The 26,825-nt window shown below is 36.3% G+C and overlaps 1 protein-coding gene across 4 annotated transcripts; it reads left to right on the forward strand.

Moving 5' to 3' along the window:
- The first annotated feature begins 913 nt into the window (after nucleotides 1-913).
- On the forward strand, nucleotides 914-26,384 carry LOC117117302 (hemicentin-1-like). Of its 4 annotated transcripts, none has more exons than XM_033261563.1 (19): nucleotides 914-997; nucleotides 9,802-9,949; nucleotides 12,929-13,102; nucleotides 14,192-14,513; nucleotides 14,904-15,043; nucleotides 15,346-15,487; nucleotides 15,814-15,926; nucleotides 16,417-16,558; nucleotides 17,032-17,192; nucleotides 17,886-18,056; nucleotides 19,057-19,218; nucleotides 20,119-20,369; nucleotides 21,680-21,845; nucleotides 22,194-22,472; nucleotides 22,603-22,893; nucleotides 23,502-23,729; nucleotides 24,061-24,175; nucleotides 24,402-24,566; nucleotides 25,272-26,384. In XM_033261563.1, exons 3-19 carry the CDS (start codon nucleotides 13,006-13,008, stop codon nucleotides 25,468-25,470), a joined length of 3,144 nt encoding a protein of 1,047 aa, XP_033117454.1. In that variant the 5' UTR covers nucleotides 914-997; nucleotides 9,802-9,949; nucleotides 12,929-13,005; the 3' UTR covers nucleotides 25,471-26,384. The 4 variants fall into 4 exon arrangements, with proteins under 4 accessions (XP_033117454.1, XP_033117451.1, XP_033117452.1 ...); XM_033261560.1 differs by lacking the exon at nucleotides 914-997 and adding an exon at nucleotides 1,738-2,398; XM_033261561.1 differs by lacking the exon at nucleotides 914-997 and adding an exon at nucleotides 1,738-2,398 and having other exon boundaries at nucleotides 20,119-20,240.
- Nucleotides 26,385-26,825: the final 441 nt, after the last annotated feature.

Here is a 26,825-nt window from a genome sequence, read left to right on the forward strand (position 1 = left end):
ACTTATTGTAGTCAATTTTTTGTCAGTACTTGGACAATTTAAATATGTTAGTATATTAATCGCATATGTGTTTTTTTTATGCTAATTCAGCTATGAATCCAATTAAATGCGCTGGTTGTAGTCGAGCGTTCCGAGAGGTTTACAAATTAGTAATAAAACGAAAATGTCTAAATGTTTAATGATCGGAAAATGAATGGAAAACTGTTTACCAACGGCACAATGATTGTACTTCTGAATTTCAACTTCATTGAAACTATATTAACGAGTAGACCTACAGTAAAATTAAATGAATACAGTAGATTTGTCTGGATGAGATCTAGTGTAATCAATTCTAAAAACAGATAAAAAAGTATTAAACCGGATTACCGGTTCTGACAATAGATTCGGACCATTAAATCCTGACTGCTATTAAATCGATGATGTAAACAAGAAAGCATTCTGTATTTGTTTTGGAAGTGACTGCAATAATTTTCGTTAGTACAACCGTTTACCAAATAGGTCAACATATTTCTTAGTTTCAATTACAAGTTGAACTGATAAAAGCTAGTCGCAGGATTCCCGGAACGCCGCCATGAGCGGCGTGTGCGAAGCACAACTCAGAGTCAGAAGTGGAACGTGAATTTCGATATGGTTTCGTAGTCAGTTTTTCGAGAAAAACTTCAGCTACCCGTATTTCTCGACTTCAATGGGAGTTGTAATTTGTATGGCAAGGAAATGGGGCTACCCTTAATTCGTATTAAGGGAATTTACGCCCACAAACCTTGTAGTTATTAATATTTTGTTTATAATAGAACATTTTTATTTTTTGGTGACGTCACACTCACGCTATAGTTAGCGTGCATATGTCATAAGCTAGATTACGTCACCTTTTCCTGGTAAGACAAACTATCCCGGCGTGCTTTCTTCATGGATAAACAAACACCACTGCTTTGCACATGAATGCCTTCCCTAGCTGGGCTACAGGAGCCGCATATTTAGCATATAATACTTAAACAAGGTACGTCTGCAACTGAATTATTCTTAGGCCCTAGTTATTTTTTTTTTCCTTATTTTAATTTATTTCTTTCGAAAGTGTACTTTCTATCACATATAATTGCACTGTCTACTTACGCCTAGGCTTAGTCATATTATGCTTCATCGTCCCCCGCTATACACAGTACATCAGTAGGCTAGCCCCCGAGCCCCCCCCCCCCCCCAGCTACAGTACAGACGTTTGCTAGGCAACAGAACGTGATTGCACCTTTCTTCCCAGGTGTTCATGTAAATTTGCATATAGTTAGCTAACCAGCTGAGTGTATTCCTTTGTGAAAATGAGTACCGCGGCGAACTCATTTTCACAAAGTATTTGCATCCCCTCTTGGAAAGAGGGAACTTCGAAATAATTGTCAGCTTACACTTATGCATGGAGGGAGCACTTAAAATGTACAATAATCATTTCACCACCCGACAAACCCCGAACTTTATTCATGCATTACATAAATAGTTTCATCTTGCTGTACTCACTCACATCTCACATCACTGGCGCATGGTAACAACCAACTGGCAGACCATTTCCGGTCACACATTACTCTCCATAACGCAGTACCCCCTAGTTCCGTGTTCTCTGGATTATAATAAAACAGCGAGTTTATAATATGGAAGCCGAGACTGGTTTCAGTCACAAGCAACTTTTAATGTAACATAACTACCGCCCTCTAGCGGACACCGCTATCAAAGTAACTTTGAGCAGTCTAGCAAGCAGAGCTTTCATTGATCAATCAATCGTCAAAAGCTTTTTACAGGATAACTCCTCAGCCAGCACATGCCCTGTTTCTGGACTATTATTAGGACAACAATGTAGGTCAATTATACCTGAACATCATCTACATTGTTAGTAAATTGTTTACATTTTTATCGTTTGTGTGCCTTGACTAAAGAATTAGTTTTGGAAACTCGTTAACGTTGTGGGATACGCTTATGCCTTGCCAGTAGTATCGTTTGCTAACTTGTAGTAGAAAGTTTACATCGAAAGTGTCAAATTTGTGACAATCATTGTATTATAATGATGGATGTGTTCACGTTATTCCAGAGGATATGCGTTATATACCTTTGCATCGAACTTACACTGGTTTTTGGGACGAATAAAAATAATCGGAATTTAGGCTCGTGTGAACAGTTAACGCTTTCGGATGTATGTTCAAATGCTGGTTTACCTTACTCGTCGACTCTTCTACCTAATGACTTCGATCACCCCGATGTTAGCACGGCTGAGGGTATACTACTGGGAGAATATTTACCACTATTTAACTCGGGATGTTCTGAGTATATTCGACCATTTGTATGCTCCGTATTTTTTCCAGAATGCCCCCAGAGACGAAGGCAGAAAGGCATAAAGGCATGTAAACAATTTTGCGAAAAGGTAGGGCACTGAACATGAGTTTTGACATAGTTAAAATAGTTTTTAAATTTAGGAAAAAGAAATAAATTCCAACGTTTCGAAAAAAAAAATGTAAATTATAAATGCATGGATCGATGGCTAGGCCTCTGCATTTATCTTCCAACTTAATTGGAACTGGAAAATAATAATGTTAGATAATACTTCGCAGATTTTCAACAGCAGTTAATAGACTAATAAACATTTTTTTTTTAAATCTGTTATGTTTAATTATAGAGCCTATATATATATATGTATATATATATATGTATATATATATATAAAGCTGTATATATATGTATATATATATATGCATGCCTATATGGAACATAACATTATGCAAAATAAATTTATTATCGGCACAAAACAGACATTGTCAGGCTTATCGCTGTTAGAATAACATAAAACAAAAATTAAATCATGATTTTTCTAATTATTGAAGTGTAGGCAAATTTGAAACTATAATGGCTACATGAAATTTTAGACGCATTCGTCTGTAAACCAAGTGTCTGTAAATAATGAACCATACCGTACATTATTGTATGAATTTAACCCATCGGTGCCATATCGTTCACCTGTAACCTTAAAAAGTGTTAACATGTGTTTCACACTAGCATTAATTACGTTTCTCCACACCTAACTGTTCTGTACTCTAATGTCAAGGATAGTTGATGGTTGATGATACTGTTACCGTAGAGGACCGGATCAGCATTCCTAAATTCAGTTCTTCTAATAGTCGCGAATATACACAATAGGCCTAGTCAATTACAGTAGTAGACAAGTATGTATTATGTTCTTACTATTGTCATGGGATAATGAATTTCCCCTTGCTATTGTATCCCCAACACCATGTACGGTACCCAAAGAGTTTGGATAACTTAAATTTAGTGTTCTATCCCATAGTCTGTATAGGCCTACTAAATATGCTCTATGCTAAATTCGATTTGTGCCAATTTACCTTTAGTGGTGAATGACCTCTGATGTATTCGTTTATCCCAAAAGAGATGTTGTAATTACAAGGTGCTGTAACCATGTAATCATGTAACACATAATGACGGTACATTTTAGTTGCTAACAGGCCCTATGTTATATCACAGATCCTATATAGGATCTGTGATTATAAAGCCTATGTTTATTTGAATACAACATAAAATGTAGGCCTACAAATTCAAAATAAAGAGTGCACTTAAACATGAACATGAAAATAACTATGAGAATAGCCGATAATGAAGCATTGAGTATCTAAGTTAAGTACTGACATAGCATAATTTATTTTACAAATTCATTGATTTATAATATAGAAAAGATTAAGTAAGTAATTAATTTGATGCTATGAAACCAGGATCATAGTCATGATTGCTATTGAAGGAAAAGGAGGTGCGTGGGGGTGCTCAAATACACCAACTGGGTATGGTAATCGCCTAGAACCACTGGCGGGGTCAAGGGGAAGAGCCGGTTAAATCGCAGTTTTGGTATTGTAGGGGTCCAGAGGTGCCTTTTCTAATAAATTTTGCGGCCCCTACCGTGCTAGGCTGGAGTGGATTTGTACCCTCTTTCAGTGACTTTTTACTCCGCGTCGAAAATGATTGTGCCGCCTGCAATCAAAAGAATCAGTTTCATAATTTAATTAGGCCTAAGTAAATGCGTTATATTTAAAGGTATACCGGTACCACTTGTCGTGTCATATTACGATCTGTTAGTTTCACCAGAGAGCTGAGGAGTGCGGGCCTACAAATATCATAGCCACCCCTTGGTGACAACCATTTTGTCATTATTTGTAGGTAATACTGCATTATCCGGTTTCGAAGAACTACACAAATTGTTACTTTGCGAAATTTTTGTAAGCGCAGGCGGGAAAATAACCACATTTTGTGAATTTACCTTCCAAGAGTCAACATATAATATCTTGACACCTTTACTTCGAGGACACCAAACGACAACAGGTAGCCAGGTAAACACCTTTGATGAGATTAACCAGGAAGAAAAGAGTAAACGTTTTAACCTCTGGTATCAACCTACATTTACTTATTTTTGCATTCTTTCTACCACAATAATTGAGTGTTAAAACATAAGTCTAGTAAAACATATGAAATCTCATCAAGGGAATGATTTGGCCACCACAGTAATATAATCAAGAATTACGCCTGGGTTTCTTGTGAGCACTCGCTGTTTTATTATATTTGTTTTAAGTTCTCCTTCGAGATTGTTTGCCGACTCAATTTATCCAGATTGGAAAGAAAATACTGCGTCTATCAATCACAATCCGTTTTAGTTGTTTTTTTAATTGACTCATTTGACCCTGTTTTGAATCTGCACTAAAGCTACCACGGTGCTAAAATGATTTATGATCTTGATGGAGAATTTTCAAAGGCGCAGAAATTTGATTTCTTTGCAATACCCGGCATTGGTAGGTTTTGATAGGCAACGGGTAATTAGATAACACTAATTATTAAATAAAAAACATTGTATCAAACAAGTAGGCATATTTAACGTTTAATTAACGCAGGCCATCAATTATTACGTCTAAACACTTTCAATATCGAGGAAACACTTTTAAAAATTTCAACAAAGAATTCGAAATGTCATGAAAAATGCTTCCGAAATGTCACTACAAAACTTAATTGAATCTCTCAAATTTAGGGGCGGATCCAGCCCAGTAAGAAAGAGGGTGTGTGAATGTGCGAATTGAGTGAGAGAGAGTCGATCTCAGGGAACACACCATGTTAGAATCTTCATTATTTTGTCGTTGGTATTTTTACTGATTTTCACTAATAGCTTAGTAATTTTCTGATGACCTTTACAAAACAATTCTTTTTACAAAAAATGGAGGGGAGTACGCCCCTTAAGCCGGCAACTCACTGCGTCGTACACCAACCCCGCTACCTATTACCGCTAGACGACGCGACGCCGTCAGCTATTGTCGGTGGCAGTCTCAACAGATCGTCATTGAAAACGATCTGTTGCGCTCGCGTCGTGGCGTTGCGTTGCGTTCTACTTAGAATCGCGTCGTCTGACGACCGTCGAGCGCGGTGAGTGCCAGGCTGTTCGCCCCCACCCCCTCAATATCCGCCACTGCAAATTGTCAAGGCAAAACCCACACGGCCAAAGTGAATGGTTAGATGAATGATGTTATGAATAATATGTGATATGCCAAACAGTTCTCTAAACACTGCGTACGGTACTTATTTTTCCTAGTTTTATCAACCTCTGGTGGTAAGCCTAGTAAGCATGTACATTTCAATTTTTGTTAAAAGATGTTACGATATCGTCACCAACGTTACGTTGTCCTGATTGTATTTATTTACATGCTTCTCTTTGTTGGAGGTTATTTTTCAATAGCTTTGAAACAAATTACTGTATAAACAAAGCTCCAGTTAATGAGAATTATCATGGGGTGCTTAGTTCTCCGAAGTGTGCAATATTAATTTGAAAAATATTATTTAAATCCATCGATTTTACTCCAATATGTTATGTGAAATGTCGCTCATTAGGCTTAAAAAGAAATATATTTTATTGAAAATTCAACACTGGAAGAGTTTTAAATATGGTATCTAACATGAATCTGGCGCACTCTAAAGGCGATTTTACGACAAGGCAATCGATTACTATTAATTTGGTACCGGTACGTGATAAGATCTTTTAAATTCATTTGTTCGCTGGAGAAGATGATATGAAACGTCAGTGATCGTGACGAATTCATGTTGTGGGGATCTCAACACTGGATTACATATCGTGATAGACAGACGGCAAGCGCTAACATTTACAGAGATTTACTCACGATAACGACAATAACGAGTTTGGAATGAGATTGTTCAACTTACGACAGTACTTAACTTGAGAAGAATATTCTGAGGTGAAGGTTATTAATCTGTCTGTCCAACCATTCTTACAAAATAGATAAATAAATTAGCTTTTATATAATATCCTACGAAAATATATTATTATTATTATTATTATTATTATTATTATTATTATTATTATTATTATTACAGTATAAAATAATGATAAACATGGGTTGACGTATTTTACTAATATTGTGGTAAAAAATAAAGTAAACTAAAGAATACGTTTATTTTTTTAACAAAATGTCTTGACGAGAAAAAATATTTTTGTTCGATACCGTATAGTATAGGCTATAGGTATCTGTAATGACGCCGACTCAACCTGGCAGCGTATGTTATTCTTGTGTTTAATCGGAACAGATTTGTTTGGTTATTTTATTAGTAGCATTGTGCAAAGTTTATTTGGCGTGTTGAGGATTATTGATGCTGTTCACGTGATCAATTAAAATCAACTGCAGACGAATGTAACTAACTGGTGATTGTCTTTTGCAGACGCTACACGCCATTTATATGATTTAATTAACTGTTTTACAAACAATTGTTCATTGGACCATGGATTATTAATTGATTACAGTATCACTCTTTGGTGTTTAATTAAACAGATCAGACGTCTTGTTGCCAGAATCACTTCTGCACAGGAGTTCAGAATAACTGAAGCGAAAGATCCTGAGTAACATGTAATAACCCTAAAAAAAATGTCAATTTTTACTGAGCGGCCTGTGATAGGCCTAAACACGGTATGCAAGGTGAAAATCCGAAACTTCTATCCATAGTCGATGTAGGCCTATGCAAATTCAGTTCGGTTTCTTAGGTTGTTTTATAGGCCTATTAAACTTTGCCAGGATTACAAAATCAGGTTACAGTGACTATAGCCTACATACATGTTTTTTCAAACTTGAATGGCCAAATTCATGTTGTCTTGAATGAATTGGCCTACACTACAAGAGATATGGGGATGCCTATCGTAATATAGTAGATTTCATAAAGACCCTGAGTTTCTTGGGCACAAGGTGTGGATGCACTTCCATCAAACATAGAAAAAACATTTCTTCAAAAATGTTTGCCACACAACAAAACCTCTGAATGCCACTCCCGGTTATAAGATGAACGACATTGGCATCATTAGTGTGTGATGCATATAATCGGCAAGGACCTACCCCTTTAGTATGCTCTATAAACCATAGACCTAGTGAATTGACAATGACTACCATGGTCAAGCTGAATTTTCAAGAAGCATTACCATTCTTCCAAGCGTCTCAGATGCTCTAGAGAAGGATTAAACTTTAATTGAAAATGTCAATGGCATTACTTTGTAGACCATACATTATACCTATCCAATTATTTATGCCGACTAAATAATGTTAGGAACCGTGGTTCGTGTTATACAGACTTGAAAATACGAACCTTGAGGTGGACTGTACTCAAAAGAGAGGAGAATGGCCTACGTTTGCATTTTAACCCCCTGTTCCCGAAAGCATAAAAACACACCACTGACTGGCGTTTGTCTTGTCAATTATTACTTCAATCTCTTTTTAGTATGTATATAAGAAATACATATAAACATCATCCAAAAGTGCCTTTAAGCATTGCCCGAGGTTTAGGCAACACAATCATACAACAACAGGTTCGAATGATATCGGATTTCCGTAGTATTATTACTTGTCAACCGTATGGCGATATTTTAAATAGTATTGTAATAAAAGAAAGCTAGTCCAGCCCTCCCAAGACAGTACAATCGAAATCAGCCATATAACACAATGTGTGAACAGTAGGCATGTGGACTATAATCGCGTATGTCAACGACGTAATGCTAACTACAGGTTTAAGGCCCTAAGGTTAATTCCTAAGCTGAATCGTTATTCTCCCTGGTGAAGTATGTGTTTCTTACTTAACTAAGTGCCTTTTTTAGTTTTAGGTATCCACGGTGTATAAAGGAACAAGGAGTTATTATCATTTTGCCGATCATAATTAGGCGAATAATTGGTACACACGCGGGATAGTGACACGGGCGTGCGTAGAATTTGAACGGGTGATTGGTTGAACTGTGGTTGATGAATTTTTGTTATATTAACAACACCCTGAGGAAATTGAATTCTAGTCATGCAACACTTGCTCCTCGTTATTAAGGCTTAGAAAAACTCGACCGTGGCCTCACACCAGTCTGACAAAGAATAAAATCTATCACCAGCAAAAATCATAGGGACAAAATATTTGACAAATCGGTTAGGTATTTTATGCTCTAGTACAATCACATATAGATGTCAATCATATCGTATAATAGTAGTCTACTTAAGCCGGTCTCACACGTTGCGATTTTGCTTTTTTCACATGATTATTCGTGTCGTGTATCTCACACCTTGCCCCCAACTCCCGCGCACCAGACAATTTTAGACTGAGCGTGTCGTAGCGCAGCTTGTAAGCAAAAATCGCAACGTGTGAGACCGGCTTTACCGTGCCGGTATGTATTTTTAGGTCATCAGAAGAAAGTTATGTGTCTACGGCAGTACTTTAATAAATAAAACGTCTGCCAATCAGCGAATACTCAACTGTGTCAATCGATGTCTTAACAGTAGTTGATAACCGAAACTTATTGTACCAAATTAAAGACTGAAATAACAATTCGTTCTTGGCTTAACTTAAACTTAACATGATTGGTTTTAAAAAGTTGAGCCGAGACAAAACAACAGTAAATGAAACTAGTATATGGTAAAGGAATGGTCCTCCTTGGCGATATTTCCCAAGGCGTATTAATACTATAATCTAACATGTATACTATATACATTTTGTTTTTTGGAAATCCTACTTGAAACTTGAAAATTTGTAAGGTTTAAACTTGTAGCAGTCACGTTTTGATTACGTCATTTTAGTGAGCCCACATTCATCTTTCCATGCAAGTTGAAATCATAAACATTCTGAGGTCCCATCCTTGAGTGGCATGCATCACGCGCAGCACTTAAATGTATACACGCGCGCAGCGAGTGGCAAATACTGCTCCATTTTACTCGTGTGTGCGTGTATGTTATACGTAGAAACCGTCGTGAGAGAGCCACTTTAAACTTCCCTGACTTAAATGAGATTAAAAGGTAGTACTACTTAAAAGCTACATGTTAAGAGTGAATAAGTGGAAGTTCATATTTATATACAAAGGTCAAGTGTCAACGTAATACAGCTGTGATAAGTTCATACAAATATCATGTTAGAACGTTGTATGTACTTAAACGTAATCATGTGACCACTAGAGAAATACTTAATTATTACTCCATGTGGAGTAGAGTCGAAGTCCGATGACGATGAGGCCTCGTAGGGGTGATGCTTGATGAAGATGGTGATAGAGTGATGATGCCTGGTATAAGGATGTTAAAGACGATGATGACCACGGTGATATCATGGTGCAATAAAATGTTAATGAATATGATTATTATAATGATGAATGAGGACGATTTTCTCATCACGATCGGTAGGCTGTCTCTTATACCCAACTAGATGTGTATAAGAGACAGATTTTAATACTACTAACTTACCATATACATTTATATATTTTCTTAGGCAAAAGAAAAGTGTAAAGGGTTATTCGCAAGCTATGGACAAAACTGGCCTGCTCAATTCGACTGCGAACGTTTTGAGCCTTACAAGCCGAAGAGGTCTCGCAAGAAGGGGCGTGATAACTGCTTCAACTACATACCTCCACCACCAGGTAAGTGTACATTCCGTAATCTTATTGAGATCTTTATCGATTGCTGTAAATAAAATGATGATTATCGATGATGATAATGATGGATTATGATGGTGATGGTTGATATCGGTGGTGATGATGACGATGGTGGTGATGATGATGATGATGATGATGATGATGATATGATGTGTGATCATCGTCATCATCATCATCTTGACTGCTTCGTCGTTTTGAGGGATTTGGTGACGTTGCTTTCAATAGCTCTTTTTTTTTTTAATTGTTTGAAGGTTTGCATGGCGAAGTAGCAATATATTTAATGCATGCTGTACACCACGTAGATAGTTCTGAAACAGTTCTTTTCAGAACTACCTACGTGGTGTACTGCAAGCATTAAATATATGATTTTATATTGTTTGTTCAGATACAAATTTAGTCTCGAACATATTAGGGCTACAATTTGAAGATACGATACATATTATAACCTATATATTCCTAGTTGACCTTAGTAAAGTATTATCCATCCACAAACGGCGTTAATATTATGTCGAGCACGTGTCGATTACTGTTTGGCCGATCACTAACTCTATTCCTAAATCTAATTATCAGATTTATTGATTTCTCCGCGTGAAGATGATTTTTAAGGTACCGATATTCCTTAGTTGTCAAATACAATGATATATACCCCGACAGTTTTATATCCACAGATAAAGCAAAGATGTGTGGTCATTAGTTAATTTAAACAAAAGTTCAAACTGACTTAAAAAAAAATATGGTTTCATTCGAAAGTATATTCATATTCATAATATTTATTTAAATGATAAAGTATTAAATATACTGCAACTGAAACTCTCTTCAGTATTCGATGCGTTTATTTCGGATTATTTATTTATAATCATTATTTTTATAGTGCACATAGGTCTATCATGTCAGAAAGTATTGTTCAATGCGCTTTTATCTCCTGCACAATGGATACAGAATTAATACACCATATGTGAAAACCTCTTCCACTCCCTGGAGGAGTATTTCTAGTTATGTAGGCCTATATAAATTCAGCACCAATTTCCCTACAAATCATTAAAATCCTACAGAATAGGCCAACCCATTTCTACTCCTGAGTGAAGGGAGGCAAACAGAGAGAGAGAGAGAGTGTCCTGTCAATGAACATGAGCAGTGTGACCATGCTTCGGTAGAACCTACGACTTTCCGATTGAAAATTCTAAGCCTGAAGCAGTATTCACATCGGATCCGAAACGAAATTCGGACCGCGTTTCCGAAGCGCTGAAAACGCCAGCGTCCCAATCACATTCGATTTTCTCATCACGATCGGTAGGCTTTCCGATCCGAAAATTTGGATTTGGTGTGAATGCACCATTACCGATGTGCTACACTGCTTATATTGTGCTTATAGTCCTACAAAAGTATACATGTAGGTTTATGTTATTTTATTGGCCAATATGTTTGTATTGATATTTCGAATGCCAGGTAGGAGTGAAGGCGCGCACTAGGTGGTAGTGATCTGAGAATGTTGTCGGCTCTTCTACTACCTTAATCTCAATTACTACGAATCACTATGAATTTTACCAATGTAGGCAATGCCTGAATTGAACATTTTCCTTTGATACCTGAACGAATATGAAATTTGTTAGCATCTTCAGTCCAGTATTATTCCATTTAGTCATAGGACTCGACTTGGTTAGGCCTTTACGCACGCGAGATATTATTGTGCAACAGGATCTGTGTGATGGATGTTGAGGCAGGAGGTGATGAATTATTTTTAATGTGGCTTTACTCTATTTCAACAGCAACAATAATCATGTTTTTTGGCCTTACTGTATTTTAGACCAAAGCATTTTTCACTTTCACTGACAAAAAAAAATCTACTACGCCAAAAATTGCGTATCTCACCCACTAATCTTAAAACTACCAAGCCCTTCCAAGGCCTCTTCTCCGCTACATTACACATTCACACATTTCGTGCTAAATTAATATAATCTGTAACACGAACAAAGCCATACCACAAACATTGCTTCGATGCTAATTCCTAATCACTGAGATAATTCGGCCAATAACGCGAGTTATTAAATCAAGAACGTTGGTCGATTAATAATCAGAATTCATTGTAAGCACACGTCTCTTTCTATCAGCTTGATATTATAGCACGTAGTTTTGTAGACGGTTAATCTGATCCAGGGATGTTTCTTATTAGATAGTAAACTGTTTCTCACCTGTTGTACTCCTTCTCTTTTACTTGCGTACTTACTTTTATAACGATAGATCACCTGTTATAACAATGTCCTGTTAATTTTTTTTTTTGTGCTTGAGTGCTTAACATCTTTATGACAAGCTACTGTGAAAGGGTGTAAATATAAAAATCTTCCTATAATAATTCAAGTATTTAGTTTGATCATGAAACTATCTAATTGTATAGCTCCATGGTTGATTAGGTATTAGGGGCACATTCAAGAATTTTCCCATTCTTTCTGCACTGAGCAAGCTCTACCAAAAGCATAATATCCGTCTTGTCCCGACCAGACTATCATACTGCGTCGAACCCACACCACCACAATTTCCGCAATGACCACGCCCAACCAAAGAGCTCACTTGAATGACCACACCCTTCAAAGTACAGTATCACACTTACTAACTACAGAATGACCGCGCCATTCCCCAATTACCATGCCCTATACTAAAGTGTCACATTGGAACATTTAGTTATCGATAATAATAACAAATTAACATTTATTGCAATTTCCAAGAGGCCGATACTGAAATTTCAGTTGAACAAATATGATTGATAAAATTAGGTAAACATGGTTCACCAGTATATTGCGAAGGACATCGAGTTTATATTATTAAATAATTTTGATTGAATGACCGATAATAATAATAATAATAGTAGATGGATAATAGATGGATGAATTTAACGTAATCTTGTTTTCGGTGGTTAATGAAAAAGCAAAACAAACAGGAGATTCATAATGTTACTGTTTGCTCCTTAAGCTTTCTGTAGTCTACCTGCCGACATAGGACCCTGTAATAGACTGACTGGCAAGTTTTTCTACGATGCAAAATTCCAGATGTGTCGCTCCTTCACCTATGGTGGCTGCGCTGGAAATGAAAATCGCTTTGAAACAAAGGAGGAATGCGAATCCGTTTGTATAAAGAAAGGAACAGGTGAAACAGAGTGATAATTGGAGATATACCATAGTTATTAACACATTGTTCAGAACTAATCTGTAGTTAGAATATTAAATGCACGTACTGTATATTGTAAGGTTAGTATCATTAACAAAATAACTCCACATAATTGTAGATATTATCATTTGGTTCATTTTGGAAAGTTTGCCGAATTCGACCAACAAATCAGCCACGCCGAAAGTTGTCGTCGATAGCATGTAGCGACAATGTAGCGATTTTATGAAAACTTGGCTTAATATGTAGCCTATTTACCATGGCACGATTTCCCTGGAACATTTAAATATGTATTACTTTTAGCTGTGATATACCTGTATATTATTTGCTATTTCCACGATCTAATTAATCAATGGCACTTAGCATATTTACCTACTTTTTTTTATTAGACTGCGCTTTTAATGGCATTTAAGCAAATCACACAGTTTATCGTAATTTCACGCACTACGCAATATTATCATCACACTTAACGTACTTGACTTGACGTTTATGTATGGTATAATTCATACATAATAATATTATTTTTAGTTTGAATTAGAAGCATGGTTCCACGTGTTTATGTAAAGTTTGTTGTGGTTTGAATTTAATACTTTCTTTAATATTACTTAACCTACTATGATTTGCTGTGTTTTTTGTAATTTAATACTTTCATTTATTGCATCGCTGCTAATTATTTGTTATTATTTGTATTTGTATTATTATGTTGTTTATGCGCCTCGGGGTTGTTAACTTTAGGCGCTATAATCTGGATTATTATTATGATAGGCCTATGTTGATTATTTAGGCATATTTCATTTAGATACCAGCTACATCTCATCACAACTATCATCATTCATCATCTTCACGCTTTTATGGTCAACGTGATAATCATTATAATCATTATTTTGTCATCATCATAATGGTCATTGCCACCACCATCATCACAAACATTGTCATTGTCGTCGTTGTCATCGTCACTACAATCACAACCATTATAATCATCATCATCGGCGTCATCATTTATGAATTAATGGCAACTGTTTTACGATCTATGATGTGACTAATATAGGCCTAAATATGTTCACGTTTCAGGAAAAAACCATTTGCGAAACCCTCCCGGAAACACTGCTACACAACCGACCATAAAGCATCCCACGGAGAGACAAATAGGGAATGATCATGATGTAATATTGCAGGATCGAGTTGAAATCACGACGACCGTCGAACCAGCTAATTTGTTTCCCACCATACCAACAAATATTAACAGGGCGTTACTGCCACCACTGATAGTTTTCCCACCGGGAGACCACTTAGTGAAGGAGTTCGGCATGGTGACTTTAATGTGTCGAGCGGCAGGCCCTCCCCCCATCGAGTATTCTTGGAACAGACTGGATGGGCCTATGCCAGAAGACAAGTAAGATGCTAACTTGTACGACACTCGCAGCTCATGATGTGCAGTTATGTAGTTATCACCGATAGGGGCGAGGTTTATCAAACCAGCATAACATTTTGCATAAGAAGGACTCTTGTTCACCCTTGAGCGCCATTGGCCTCCGCCAGAAACGATGCCCTTGTCGGAAAATTCCTCCCCCAGAGCGTGTATTATAGAACCACTTTTGACTTCAATGTCAAAAATAATTAGCCCTGTTATCAAATTAATGAAATTATATTACACCAGAAATAACTGTCATAAGAATGGGCCAATACAGTATAAATTAAAATTCCGGTGCGCTTCTAAAATATAGCTTTGAAAATGCCAAAAAAAAATTATTAATTCATACTTTTATTATCTTCAATTCAATAGGATTATTAAGGAAGAAACGTTTGGCGTTGAAGCTATCTTGATCATCGGGAACGTAACAAGGGACGACGCCGGCAAATATATGTGTACCGCTGAAAATTTTGAGGGTATGGTTGACTCAGTCGCCATGGTAACTGTTTACAGTACGTACTATTTTAAAATGCTTTTTTTCCTAGATAATGTTCACTATTACTACGCTCAGTTTAAGACGAAGCTATCTTTGATATCAGTACAGCTGATGCAATGAGTTTCGTCCTGGACCTGAGTGTTCCATTTGCATTTCCATTTACTCCTCGCACAAACTTCTTATAGTTTTCTATACATAAACTCTATAGTTTTTCCGTTATGATTAGCAATTTACTGCTATGTTTATTTTGAATATTATTAAAATTATGTTTGAATATTTTGACTAGTTTCGTTATTTTCTCAATTGTTGAAATAACAGGTGATGTGCAAATATATCCGTTTGTAAGTAGTGAGAACATTCAAGAAAATGAAACCATTCAGTTTGAATGTAACGCGACTGGCTATCCTAAACCACAGCTTTCATGGAGACGAAATAACTTACCGGATGAAGTAATTACAACGTAAGTTGGCCTACCGTTACCTATGGAACGCCGTTTACGCACTTTTATCATTATAAAGAATGAAATATAATCATCGAATTAATGTCTGAGCGGCGTTCCATGTCTCTCACTTATTTCCATGATTACGAAATTTGGAATGCATTTTATTTATATATAAAAAAAATGAACTATTATGCAGACAATTTTAGAATTAAAGTAAAATTTGCGCTAATGTGCGTATGTGTAGGCCTAGGCGTGTGCCCAGGGCCCTGAAACTAGAAGTATTGCTATCAGCAACTGCTCCACCAGCCACTTTAGTGACAGCATTAGTTTATTTAAATTTTCAGAAATAGCATTCTTACAATTGATGCTGCTCGTACAGAGGATGGTGGTATATATACATGCTTGGCTTCCAACAAATACAGCACGGCGTCCCGAGAGGTACAGGTGGTTGTAAATGGTAAGCATTCTAAGAATGAGTGACCCTTAGTTGGGAGTCTGGTTCACAATAGGTTGACGGAAAGTCGCATGCTTACGGGCCTACAGTTTTGCTGAGGATTTCTTATGGATCACTTTTTTATATTGGGTATCACCATTTAATAGGACTACTACATGCGCTTTTTACAGTATTTGCAAGTATATCCCCGTACCCGTATGCTTCTTTCAAATGTAATCAAAGTTAAGGAAAAGATAAGATATAACAGTTATATATAAGCCTAGACATTTGCAAACGCTTCTTAAAAATTTGAAGTAATTTATCATTTCAACTCCAATGCTTTCAATCAGAATGACGTAGGCCTCAGTTGTTGCTTACTATTTAAATATCTTCGCATTACTTACAATTATACCTTTCAATCAAACTTATGAAGTCCGAATCAATGTTATGAAATTTTAGGCCTTAGGTAAGGAATCTTTTTAATTCACTGAGTAACTCTTTTTCTTTTCAATAGTTCCAATTCATATCAGTATTGACAGCTCATCTACTCTTAAGTATGGTCACACTACATCAATAGAATGCGTCTTAGAGGGTTACCCGTCTATAGAAGTTACTTGGTTCAACGAAAACCAAAACAGATCCGTCCCTATCGAAAGGTAAACTTACACTCAGTATATAGGCCCATATATCGCGCAGATTTAAAATATAATATTGCAAATAGAATGATTTCTCTTTAAACTTGGAATGTGACTAATTGTAGTTTACAGCAATAAAGACGAGAGAGACAGCACTTTACAGACTAGCAAACTTTAAAATAACCCATGAGCGTTCGTTAAATAATCAATAATCTCTTTCGTAGTTTCAATTGCGCATGGAGGTCGAAGGTCAAAATATTACACACTCATTCATATAACTTATAGGCCTACTATCGACTATCGTCTGCATTTATAAAACGTTATTAGTTGATTTTTATGTTACATTAGTAAACTGATCTAAACCAAGCAATTTAAGATTTGATAATAATACAACAAAGGCATTTGTACTTATATTATTTTTTATACTTGTTTTTATACTAATATTTATAATGTTTACAAAATATCACGATTTTTTTTAAATGTTATTGTCTTAGATTTAATAGCAGTGAAGAATTTTTAAGTGACAAACACATTTTCCGGGTCACATCAAATTTAATATTTCACAATATCACTGAAATGGTCGCAGGAAAATATAGCTGTTATGGTAGCAACAGAGTTGGAGTAAATCATCGTTCAACTAACATATATGTGACAGGTATTTATGTGCCGGAGACAACAACATGTATGAGGTCTAAAATGTTGCACTGTATTATATTATATGCCCATTCAAAGTACAGTATCACGAAATTTATCCATACCAAATAATCAGAGGATTTCTTTGTGTTTTTCGGTTTTGTTTTTCCGATTTTTAATGTATTCTCATGTAATTCAGTGTTAATGCTGCCATTTGAGATTGAATAAAAAATATTGAATATTGAATTGATTACATATTTATAATCAATTAGTTAATAATTATAAGTTACAAAATACAGTGCACCCTCCATTTCGAGACCCCTCTAATTCCGAGACCTCTCTAATTTGAGATCACTTTTCCAAAGACCCAAATAACAATCTTCAACCTTTTAACACAAATGCTAGTCCTCTAATTGGAGAGACCAACCCCGAGACCACCCCGAATATTCAGGTCCCAAATGTGGTCTCGAATTGGAGGACGAACTGTAGGTCTAATGTACTTTCGTGTTATAACAATTTTGTAATAAGCTGTACGGTAATCATCATATTGTGTTTTTTATGGTTGCCAGTCAGAGTAAACAAGGTTAGTCCTACAGACCATATAATGATCATTTGCTCAACCGAACATACGGTTGCTTCTTAAAACACGCTGATTTGTATAAAATGTAGTATTTATTTATAATTAAAATTTATTAACTTTAATACACTATACCAGGAGAAAGCTGTCCACTTCCAAAAGAAGTTACGAATGGTGTTCTAGAAATAAAAGGGCTATATCACGGGTCAAGTCACTCGTATATGTGTAAGAAGGGGTACACAATGGTTGGAGCACCTGTAATACTCTGTATTAACGGAATCTACAATCACGAACCACCAAAGTGTTTTGGTAAGATGTACTGCCATGGTTTTATTTTTAATTACTATTGTTATCGTTATGATTACCATCGACACCGGTAGCATAATTAGAGTTATCAGCATCATTATAACCATCACCACATCACATTCATTACACATCATCCTTAATATTATCATTAACATTATAATTATCATTAAATAATTGTCATCAATATCACCACCATTATCAATTATCATCATCATCATCATTGTCGTTACTTATTCTCGTCATTCTAAATAAATTTGTACATGCAAATAATTGTTGTTAATCGATGTAAAGAATAACAGCTTACTGCTACACGCCCTAATTTCCTCTTGAAGCGGCTCAGGCTGTAGCCTACACACGGAATGACATTTACAAAGAGTAGCGCCTAACCAAAATAAATGATCTCTAATGCGCCTATATCTAGCCTACACACGGAATGACATTTACAAACAGTAGCGCCTAACCAAAATAAATGATCTCTAATGCGCCTATATCTAACACTTTACATGCTTCCTTTAAAAGTCATGTTGTACTGCACACAGTAGACTATCGTTTTCTTCTGACGTGAAAGAACAACTTGATTTTGTTATTCAATTTTCCGTTTGACTCGTTTTTGTGATTTAATTTTCGTTTTTAATGCCATATTTAACAAGAACAACTCCATTCTGGCAGTGTGATTTTAGCTTCGATGGGTTTTAACCCAGTGGGGGAGTTGTGAGGAAATACTGCGGTAACTCTGCAGGGGTAAACGAATCCAGGATCTTGGAATAGGGGTTGAACTTTCTTGACTCGAATATTAGGACTATAATTATGTTCAATTTATTTAAAAGTGAGGGGGAAAAATGCTTGTCTTCCTAACATGGTTCCCGTCGATTTCCATGCTATTTAAAATAATTCTTTTCGTAGTGATACAAACTATTAATGAAGTAAAATGTTGGTACTGTAGAGGCCTACGTTGTTACGTCATCAACATAATTATACGTCATAATATTTCCGAAAATTTCAGCCGATTGCGGTATGCAGACCAACCCTCGCGGTACCCATGGTTACCTGACACATGGCCAAACTGGCAGATTGACATGTTACGAAGATCTAGGCTTCTTTCTTGGCGGTAACGGTGACGTAATGTGCAATGACGGACATATTGAAGGCGATGCTAAATGTTACAGTAAGTACGATAAATCATAAGTAATGTGCTGTTGCTAAGTGGATTATCAAATTGAAACTCATTTTCAAGTCTAATCCTATATCCCACCTGTTATATGATTTTGTTTTTTACTTGTTACAAAATCTAATGTGGATTATTCAGATCAATCATTGCTGTTGTAGTGAGTGTAATATCTAAAGATGTGTTTTAAAAATATGTTCTTTTTAATATTATATTTAGTTTTAAATCAAATAATAGCTATAACGTGTAATTCTTTACGTTGGAATTGCATTTCCTACAAGAGCAAAGTCTTGTAGGAAGTCGCTCAAAATCGAAAACTAGGACAATTTTGGGGTTTCGAAGGCTTATTTAATCGATTTTAGAGTCAACTAATATGTTAAGATTAGGAAATACATGCATTTTTTTTCTCCCGACGAGTTGTGTTTTTTTTTCTCCCCGACGGGGGAGAGAGAAGCTCTCCTCTGACGCATGGCTCCTGCCCCCACTGGCGTCACCCTTGGTATAAAAGGACTGTCAATTCCCCTGATTTTTGTTATGTAGTTCTTGTCAACTATATTATACAGAGGTGAAGTTTATAAAAGTAAAGTTTCCACTTTAGCTCTTTGTTTACAGTAATTACTCCCAGGCGTTGTGCTCCTCGTTAGTTACGTTTTACTTTTACTGTCTAATGTTGTCAATCATGCAACGACAGAACCATAACACTACGTTGCATCCCATGTGCATTGGAATACGTTTTACCAAACAGCGGGACAGAACCTGATGTATAGGCCTATGGATACGATTCACATAGTTGGCATAGTAGATAATTCGATTTATATTGGTAGACGAATTTCACTGTAGTAGGCCTAATTGTTACTAATAAATTGGCATTCACCTTGTATTGTGTTGTACTTATTTCAGAGCCGCCATCATTCCAAGATCGGCCATTGGATGGTTACGTAATAGAAAACCAAGATATTGTATTGAAGTGCATTCCTGACACAGACGATTCATTTGTCACGTGGTACCGGGGAGAAAATGAGGTCAGAGATACACATTTAGATGCCATAAAATTCATATGTCAGCTATCACTTGCTGACAACCCACTGGAGCTTTGCAAGATTCCCAAGCTTCAAGTTACTAACAACCGCTCTAGTTCTGCTTCAGGCTTGGTATGTGCACGTAGGTTTACCTTGTAAGTAACGTTAAGGTGGCATTCACACGGTTGATTATCATTATTATGATGAGCATATCTAAGCTTGTAAACATCCTGATCCATTCGTCTGGTTAGTGGCTGTATAGCGCAGAGCGTATTGTATCTAGACGCGCACGCGCGCCAGTCTGAATGTACCGTCATTTGTACAGTACGCACGACTATGACGCGAACTCGTGTGAATGCTACTTAGGGCACGGTTCACACTAGAGAAGTTTAGGTGCGTTGATACCATAGAGGTATTCTATTTTTAAATAACTCTATACAAACCCAAGCAACGCATTTAAGCGTAGTAGCATGGCGTGGTTTGTGTGAACGCACCTAAATGACATTAGTTCGAACCAAACTATCATAACATAGGATGACTTCAGCGATATACAGACTAGGTAGTTCTATATTGAGTTGGCTATTTTAATTGCCGGTGCCTGGGATAGCTATTGTAATGCCGGTTTAGTTTGCGCATGCTTTATTTTTTCCACATAACATTCTTTGTAATTGCACTTGCGCTTGTGTCCATGTTTTGATATGCACCATGTTTTGTAATTGATAACAGTTTCACTTTTGTAATATTTCAAGTTTATGTGCTAACAGTATTTCTTTGATTAATGTTTTGTGTGACAGGTGCTAGTTAACCCTAGTTTCACCTACGCTACTGATACACTTTGTATCATAATTAATACAGTGTTATACTGGATAGCTTTTAATGGTGTATACTAAATATATGATATGTGCATGTATCATAATAATGATCTCAAAGAAAGTGTTACCGATTCTGTACACTACACACATTCAACAAAATAATAACACTTTATTGTATAATGATCCTTCGTCATAATTTGTGACGTTCATTATCATGTGTCATACTCTCGGAAATATGCGCTATTAATAGACCATGTTTAGTGAATGTTTATTCATCATCTTATTTCGAATGTATATACTCGGATCAAAATTCAATTTCACTTGTCCGTTTTATTGCATCCTGCAAGTTTAGTACGCCCCTGTTGGATATGATTACCTTTCCAAGCTTACAGTCAGTCCAGAAAACAACCTACAAACATTTGTGTACAAAGTTAATAATGGGCTCTTCGTATAGTCGCATGTTAAGTTGTGAATTGTGACGTGTAACGGTTACGTCGTGATTTCGAATTCAAATTGTAAACTATTTTTCAATAATTATTATACGCTAGGATGATACACGTTAAATAACTTTATTTATTCTATTGATTAATCACAGTTTCTTTATATTATTGCAAAATTCAATTTTTCTAGGTGTTGTTGGAAGATAGCAAAGACGGTATGTCTCGGATTTCTGTAACAATGAATGGAACTGTTTTGACTATAAAGCAGGCTACTTTCCAAGATGCTGGATCATATACTTGCAAAATATCCAATCCGATTGGCACAGCTACTGCGAATGCTCGTCTCAGGATTATAGGTCAGTACAGGAAAACTTGCAAAGATTTGACTTCTGAAAAGTAATTAAGGTTGTGTAATGACAGTATAGCGCATTATGCTGTGGAGGACTGTCAACAATATTGTTTAATTCTTAACACTGCCGCTTCAAAATTACCAAATGTCAATAACTGCATAGCGAAATATGCAGAAAACACAAACAATAATTAAAACAGAAGGACGATAGTATGATTAAACTGAAATGAAAGGTGTTTTATTACTTCGAGTTTCCGATTGTTCTAGTTGAAATTGAAAGTTCATTAAAAAAATGTAGGCCCCTACTGATAGAGCCTACACCAGGTGTATTAAATACTATATTATACTACTTCAGGAGTGATTCAATTACCACACATTATAAAACCATTGGATCATATTGTCGAGTACGTGGGACAGAATGTGCAGTTGAGATGTGACAGTACTGGGGATCCAACCCCGAACGTCACGTGGTTCTTCGAGGAATCTCCAATCATCGCTGGGCATTCGGACATGCTTGTCGTTGATTCGACACTACTGATCAGCAGAATAGAAGCAAAACATTCTGGTAGATATACCTGCGTTGCAACAAACCAATATGGCACTGATTCTGCAAACTGTACTCTGACCGTAATAGGTAGGTAGAAAATTCAGTTAAAATATTTATATTTTAAATTTCGTTTAATTACTTTTTTTCAAAGACTGTTCTTGTTAGTTGATTTAATAATTTGTGTTTTCGTTATTTTTTGGTGCTGGAAAAATAAAAGATTACCCTACAGACCCTCCTCCTGAGCCAGAAAAAGTTGAGTTTATAAAAGACTCCGAGAGTCAATTGAGGGCGCTACTCATGTGTCCGTACGGTGGTAAAGCAGAAGAAGCCGTAATCTGGACATTCGGCGGCGCTGATTTGACTTCAACGTTACGGCGTTACACCATAACGAACCGCCGACTCATCATCCATGATGCTAACGAATCGGATAACGGCCTATATACGTGCACTGTACATACTACAAAAGGTCGACAAACATATAGAATCATTTTGACAATTATATTATCAGGTAAGATAATTGTTTGCCTGACGACGCGATGGTCTGACAATATTTATCATTTATCAGGTAGCATTATAGTTTTTGTTACTGCGTAAACTGACGCTCCCATTTCAATTGGTCTGTCAGCTAAGATCTTTGTCTGTCAGTCAAACCAGAATGTAGTAATGATATTAGTAATGTATGAGTGGGAAGAATTTGTGAGTTCTCTTTGTTGATATAAAGTAAAGGTAGTATACTACCCATAAATGGTAGCGTCATTGCGCTAAATTACGAGGAGTGGGGTGGGGCTAACATTGGTCTGTGACTACTGTTAGCGGTGGAGAGACCTTTAATAAATTTTCAATAACATATTTTCACAACGAAAGAGGCTGGTATGAACCAGAGCATCAGGTTAACCTCATACATTTCCGAAAGATTTGTACACTGGACCACCGCCTTGAAGTCCATATACTAAAATACTTGGTTCTATTATTCAAACCCTGGAGCGTGGAGGGTCTTGAAACAGCGCCAATCTTAACGGAAACTTTGTCGTATCGCTTCGGTCACCCGGCTCTCCCTTGATATGCTAATTTTTTTTCTCATGCAAAACTGTTTATTTCACTTTAAATCCACTATAGACTCACTTCCACCGAAAGGTTTAATATCGTCGGGCGAAGCAGAAGTTCTTTCGGATTCCGGAATCACCAACCCCCCGAAGACAGCCATGAATTCGCCCAAGTTTCGCACCACTACTATGGCTGCACCACTGAAGTACACAACCGAACCAACCTGGATCCAGACTACTCCATCGTCATCGAAGCAGACAAACGTCTTACCTGAGCTTGTGCCTTGCACCCCTTGTGAAGGTATGATGGTGGGCTTGCAATACCTCTGAACTCTGAGTTACAATAATCTATATTTCTAAGTTATGCCTTCAGTTCGCCCTCTTTAATTCGACCCCGGATCCCTCCGATTCGAGACCACATTTTTAAGGTACCAATTAACAATCTTTAATCTTTTAAGACACATCTCAACCCTCTAATCGGTGACCGGAGTCCCGAGACCACCCCACATTTTCAGTTGCCAAAAACTGTCTCGAATTTGAGGGAGGGTTAACAGTATTGATATAAATATTTTTTAAAACAGTACAGAGTACGGTACTTTTACACCGATTCCGTTTAATCTCGATTTTGACAGATGCTCCGCCAAAGATCAAACCCCGCAGACGTGATATTAATGATACTGGGATACCATATTATTTTCGTGGGTGGGTTGACGTTCAGGGTCAAGGTGCTGCCAACGATTATTGTCGGTAAGTAATCAAACTCGAATTCGTAACTCATTGATATTTGAACTTATTCCGTTGCCTAATTATTATGATTGATTAAACAATGTTGGCTGGACGCTTGCACCTAGATAGGTATGTACACATCACAGCATAACCAATGACAACGTTTGACTATTTATTGAATATCAACTAACATGACGACGACATTGAGGACCACTTTAAAATTTGTTTATGTTTTTTCCTGTGTTAGATTGATCAATCCCACTCCTAATCAACTGATGTTAGCGTGTGCATTGGCGGGCACCCAGGGTCAGAGTCAGTACAACTACGTTTCAACATCAAATCTTGATCCCGGCTACAAAGATACATCATACATGAAAGACGAAGATGGTGATGGACGAGATGACTATTGCAGGTAAGAAAGCAAAAATATAAAGTTAATAAAAGCCATGAGGGCAGCAGATTAAAATAACTTTGTTGGAAAATTGTGTGCATGAGACAAAACTAAATGTGTTAGTCTCAAACGTAAGTATATGAATAAAATGTGAAAACTCTTTGTTGAGATGAAAACGTTAAAGATGTGAAATGTGCAATTATGATTAAAAAGTATTGATAGCAAAATGTGCGAAGTTGTTTTAGATCTGTTTGCTGTTGAACTCCTCAGTGAAACCCATTTTATGAGTAGGCCTACCTAGTGTCCAGGGCTCAACTGGATGCGGTATATAACGATATTATATATTATAAAACAATTTTTCATATGAATACAAATTAAAATATCATGAATCATGGTAATGCAAGCAGCATATAAGTGATACCACTTACAGTACTTAACGCCGTTTCTCTGAATAGCTAGTCCGAATTTTCCGTCTCGGTGGCCAAAACTGAATGATCTTGTAAAATGTTGATTTTTAATTCTTGTGGTCAGTTTTTTTTTTAAAATATTGTTTTATATTCAACATCAGTAAGCTTATCAATTACATGAGAGAGAAGCCCTATAAACCTATGAGGCTTAAAAAAGTGAAGTTTCAGAAAACAATGTAGGCCTACTACATAGAAACGATTACGTTTCAAAACTTGTACACATCACCTAAGCCGATTCATTTTAAAATTTCTTATCTAGATGTGTTGGTGCGGGAAAGGAAATGTACGTGTGGTGTATGAAGGCTTCCGTAGACGGTTTTGCAGGCAAGAACGAAGGTGGAATCGGTGACGACGAAAATGGACCTAGCCAGTATACGTTCGTGGCCCCTGGACCACGAAACATACTGCGCAAGTGCAGGAAGAGGAAAGTCGATCCCTTCTTCGGCGAACCAGTATGATGGAGGATTTTCTATGGCCATAATGTATATATTATATAAAATAATGTAATGTATTGTATTTAGATGCGTGGACCAGGACAAAATGAATTATTCAGATCATTTATTTGTATATTATTGAAATTATGTATAAAGCAAATTTACTTGTATCTAAAGTATAGTCTTTAAGGATAGTTGTAGATATTACATTAATGCAAAACGAAGAGGAAACGGTTTTGAATCATAGCCAAAAAATATTGTGGTATGTGGTGAAATCTCGAAAAGAACTAAAATTATAGACCTACGAGGACGTGAATTACTCATATAATATGGACATTAGGTTAATAATATCCAAAAAGACACTGTTCGAAATCATCATTTTTCCTCGTTAAATATAGATGCTAGTCAAGTGTTTTCATGTTTTAATTTTATCATATTTATAATTTATTTTGTATCTAATGCGTTAAAGATAGTCTAGGCCAATGTTTTCCACAGCACTATTAATATCGGATAGTCATAATCTGATTATTCTCGTGGAAAGGAAGCAAACGAATTCTGAATAAACTAAAATGTTCAGATTATAGTGTCAAGTAGGCCTAATAGGCAATATAGTATTCTCTATGTTGCCACATTTAACATTGATTTCATTATTCTGCGCACGCTAGGTGTACAGACCACTGGTTGCTTACATGATACGGTCATAAAATCGGCAAATATAGTTTTTATCTATTTACAGATGGATTTTAGCGGATTATTTTTATCTGAAAGTATTTGCTGGGGAAACAGTTTTCATAAAATATTTTATAATGCCTACCTCTACAAATCTTTAAGTCGAATGACAATATTGTCAACTCAAATACTGTAAATATTGTTATTGATTATGAAATAATTGATGTTATCTTAAAATTTCAAAAGCAAATAAAATAAAATGTTTGAATCAAAAATTTGTCATGAAGTTCTGTTGTTTTCTCATTTGTTTCTCAATGCATAGCGGGTGTATTGAATTCTAAAAATAAAACGTGTTAATGTTGAACGTCATTTTTGGTGCTGTTGTTCCAGTATTTTATTAAAAAAACACTTGGTCACCATTGACTGATACTTATTGATATTCTATCACTTGACATTAAGATTTACGGCTACTGACGATTTTTAATAGAAGAAGATAAGCAACAGTGTGCTAATTAAATACCACGATCTAGGCAGTGGCGTATCATAGCCTTGAAATAGGGGAGCTGATTGGTTACTGTGTTGTGAAGTGATGTTTAATATACTTGAGTGCGATTTTTTTGCTTCGGACAACACATCTAGATGTGTATAAGAGACAGGGGTGGGGGTGAGCCAGCTACGCTACTGTGAATTAGTGACTGCACTAATGGGTA

Source organism: Anneissia japonica, unplaced genomic scaffold (genome assembly GCF_011630105.1).
Source record: "Anneissia japonica isolate Jap-2015-1 unplaced genomic scaffold, ASM1163010v1 scaffold287749_len374965_cov195, whole genome shotgun sequence".
NCBI classification, from domain to species: Eukaryota; Metazoa; Echinodermata; class Crinoidea; order Comatulida; family Comatulidae; genus Anneissia; species Anneissia japonica.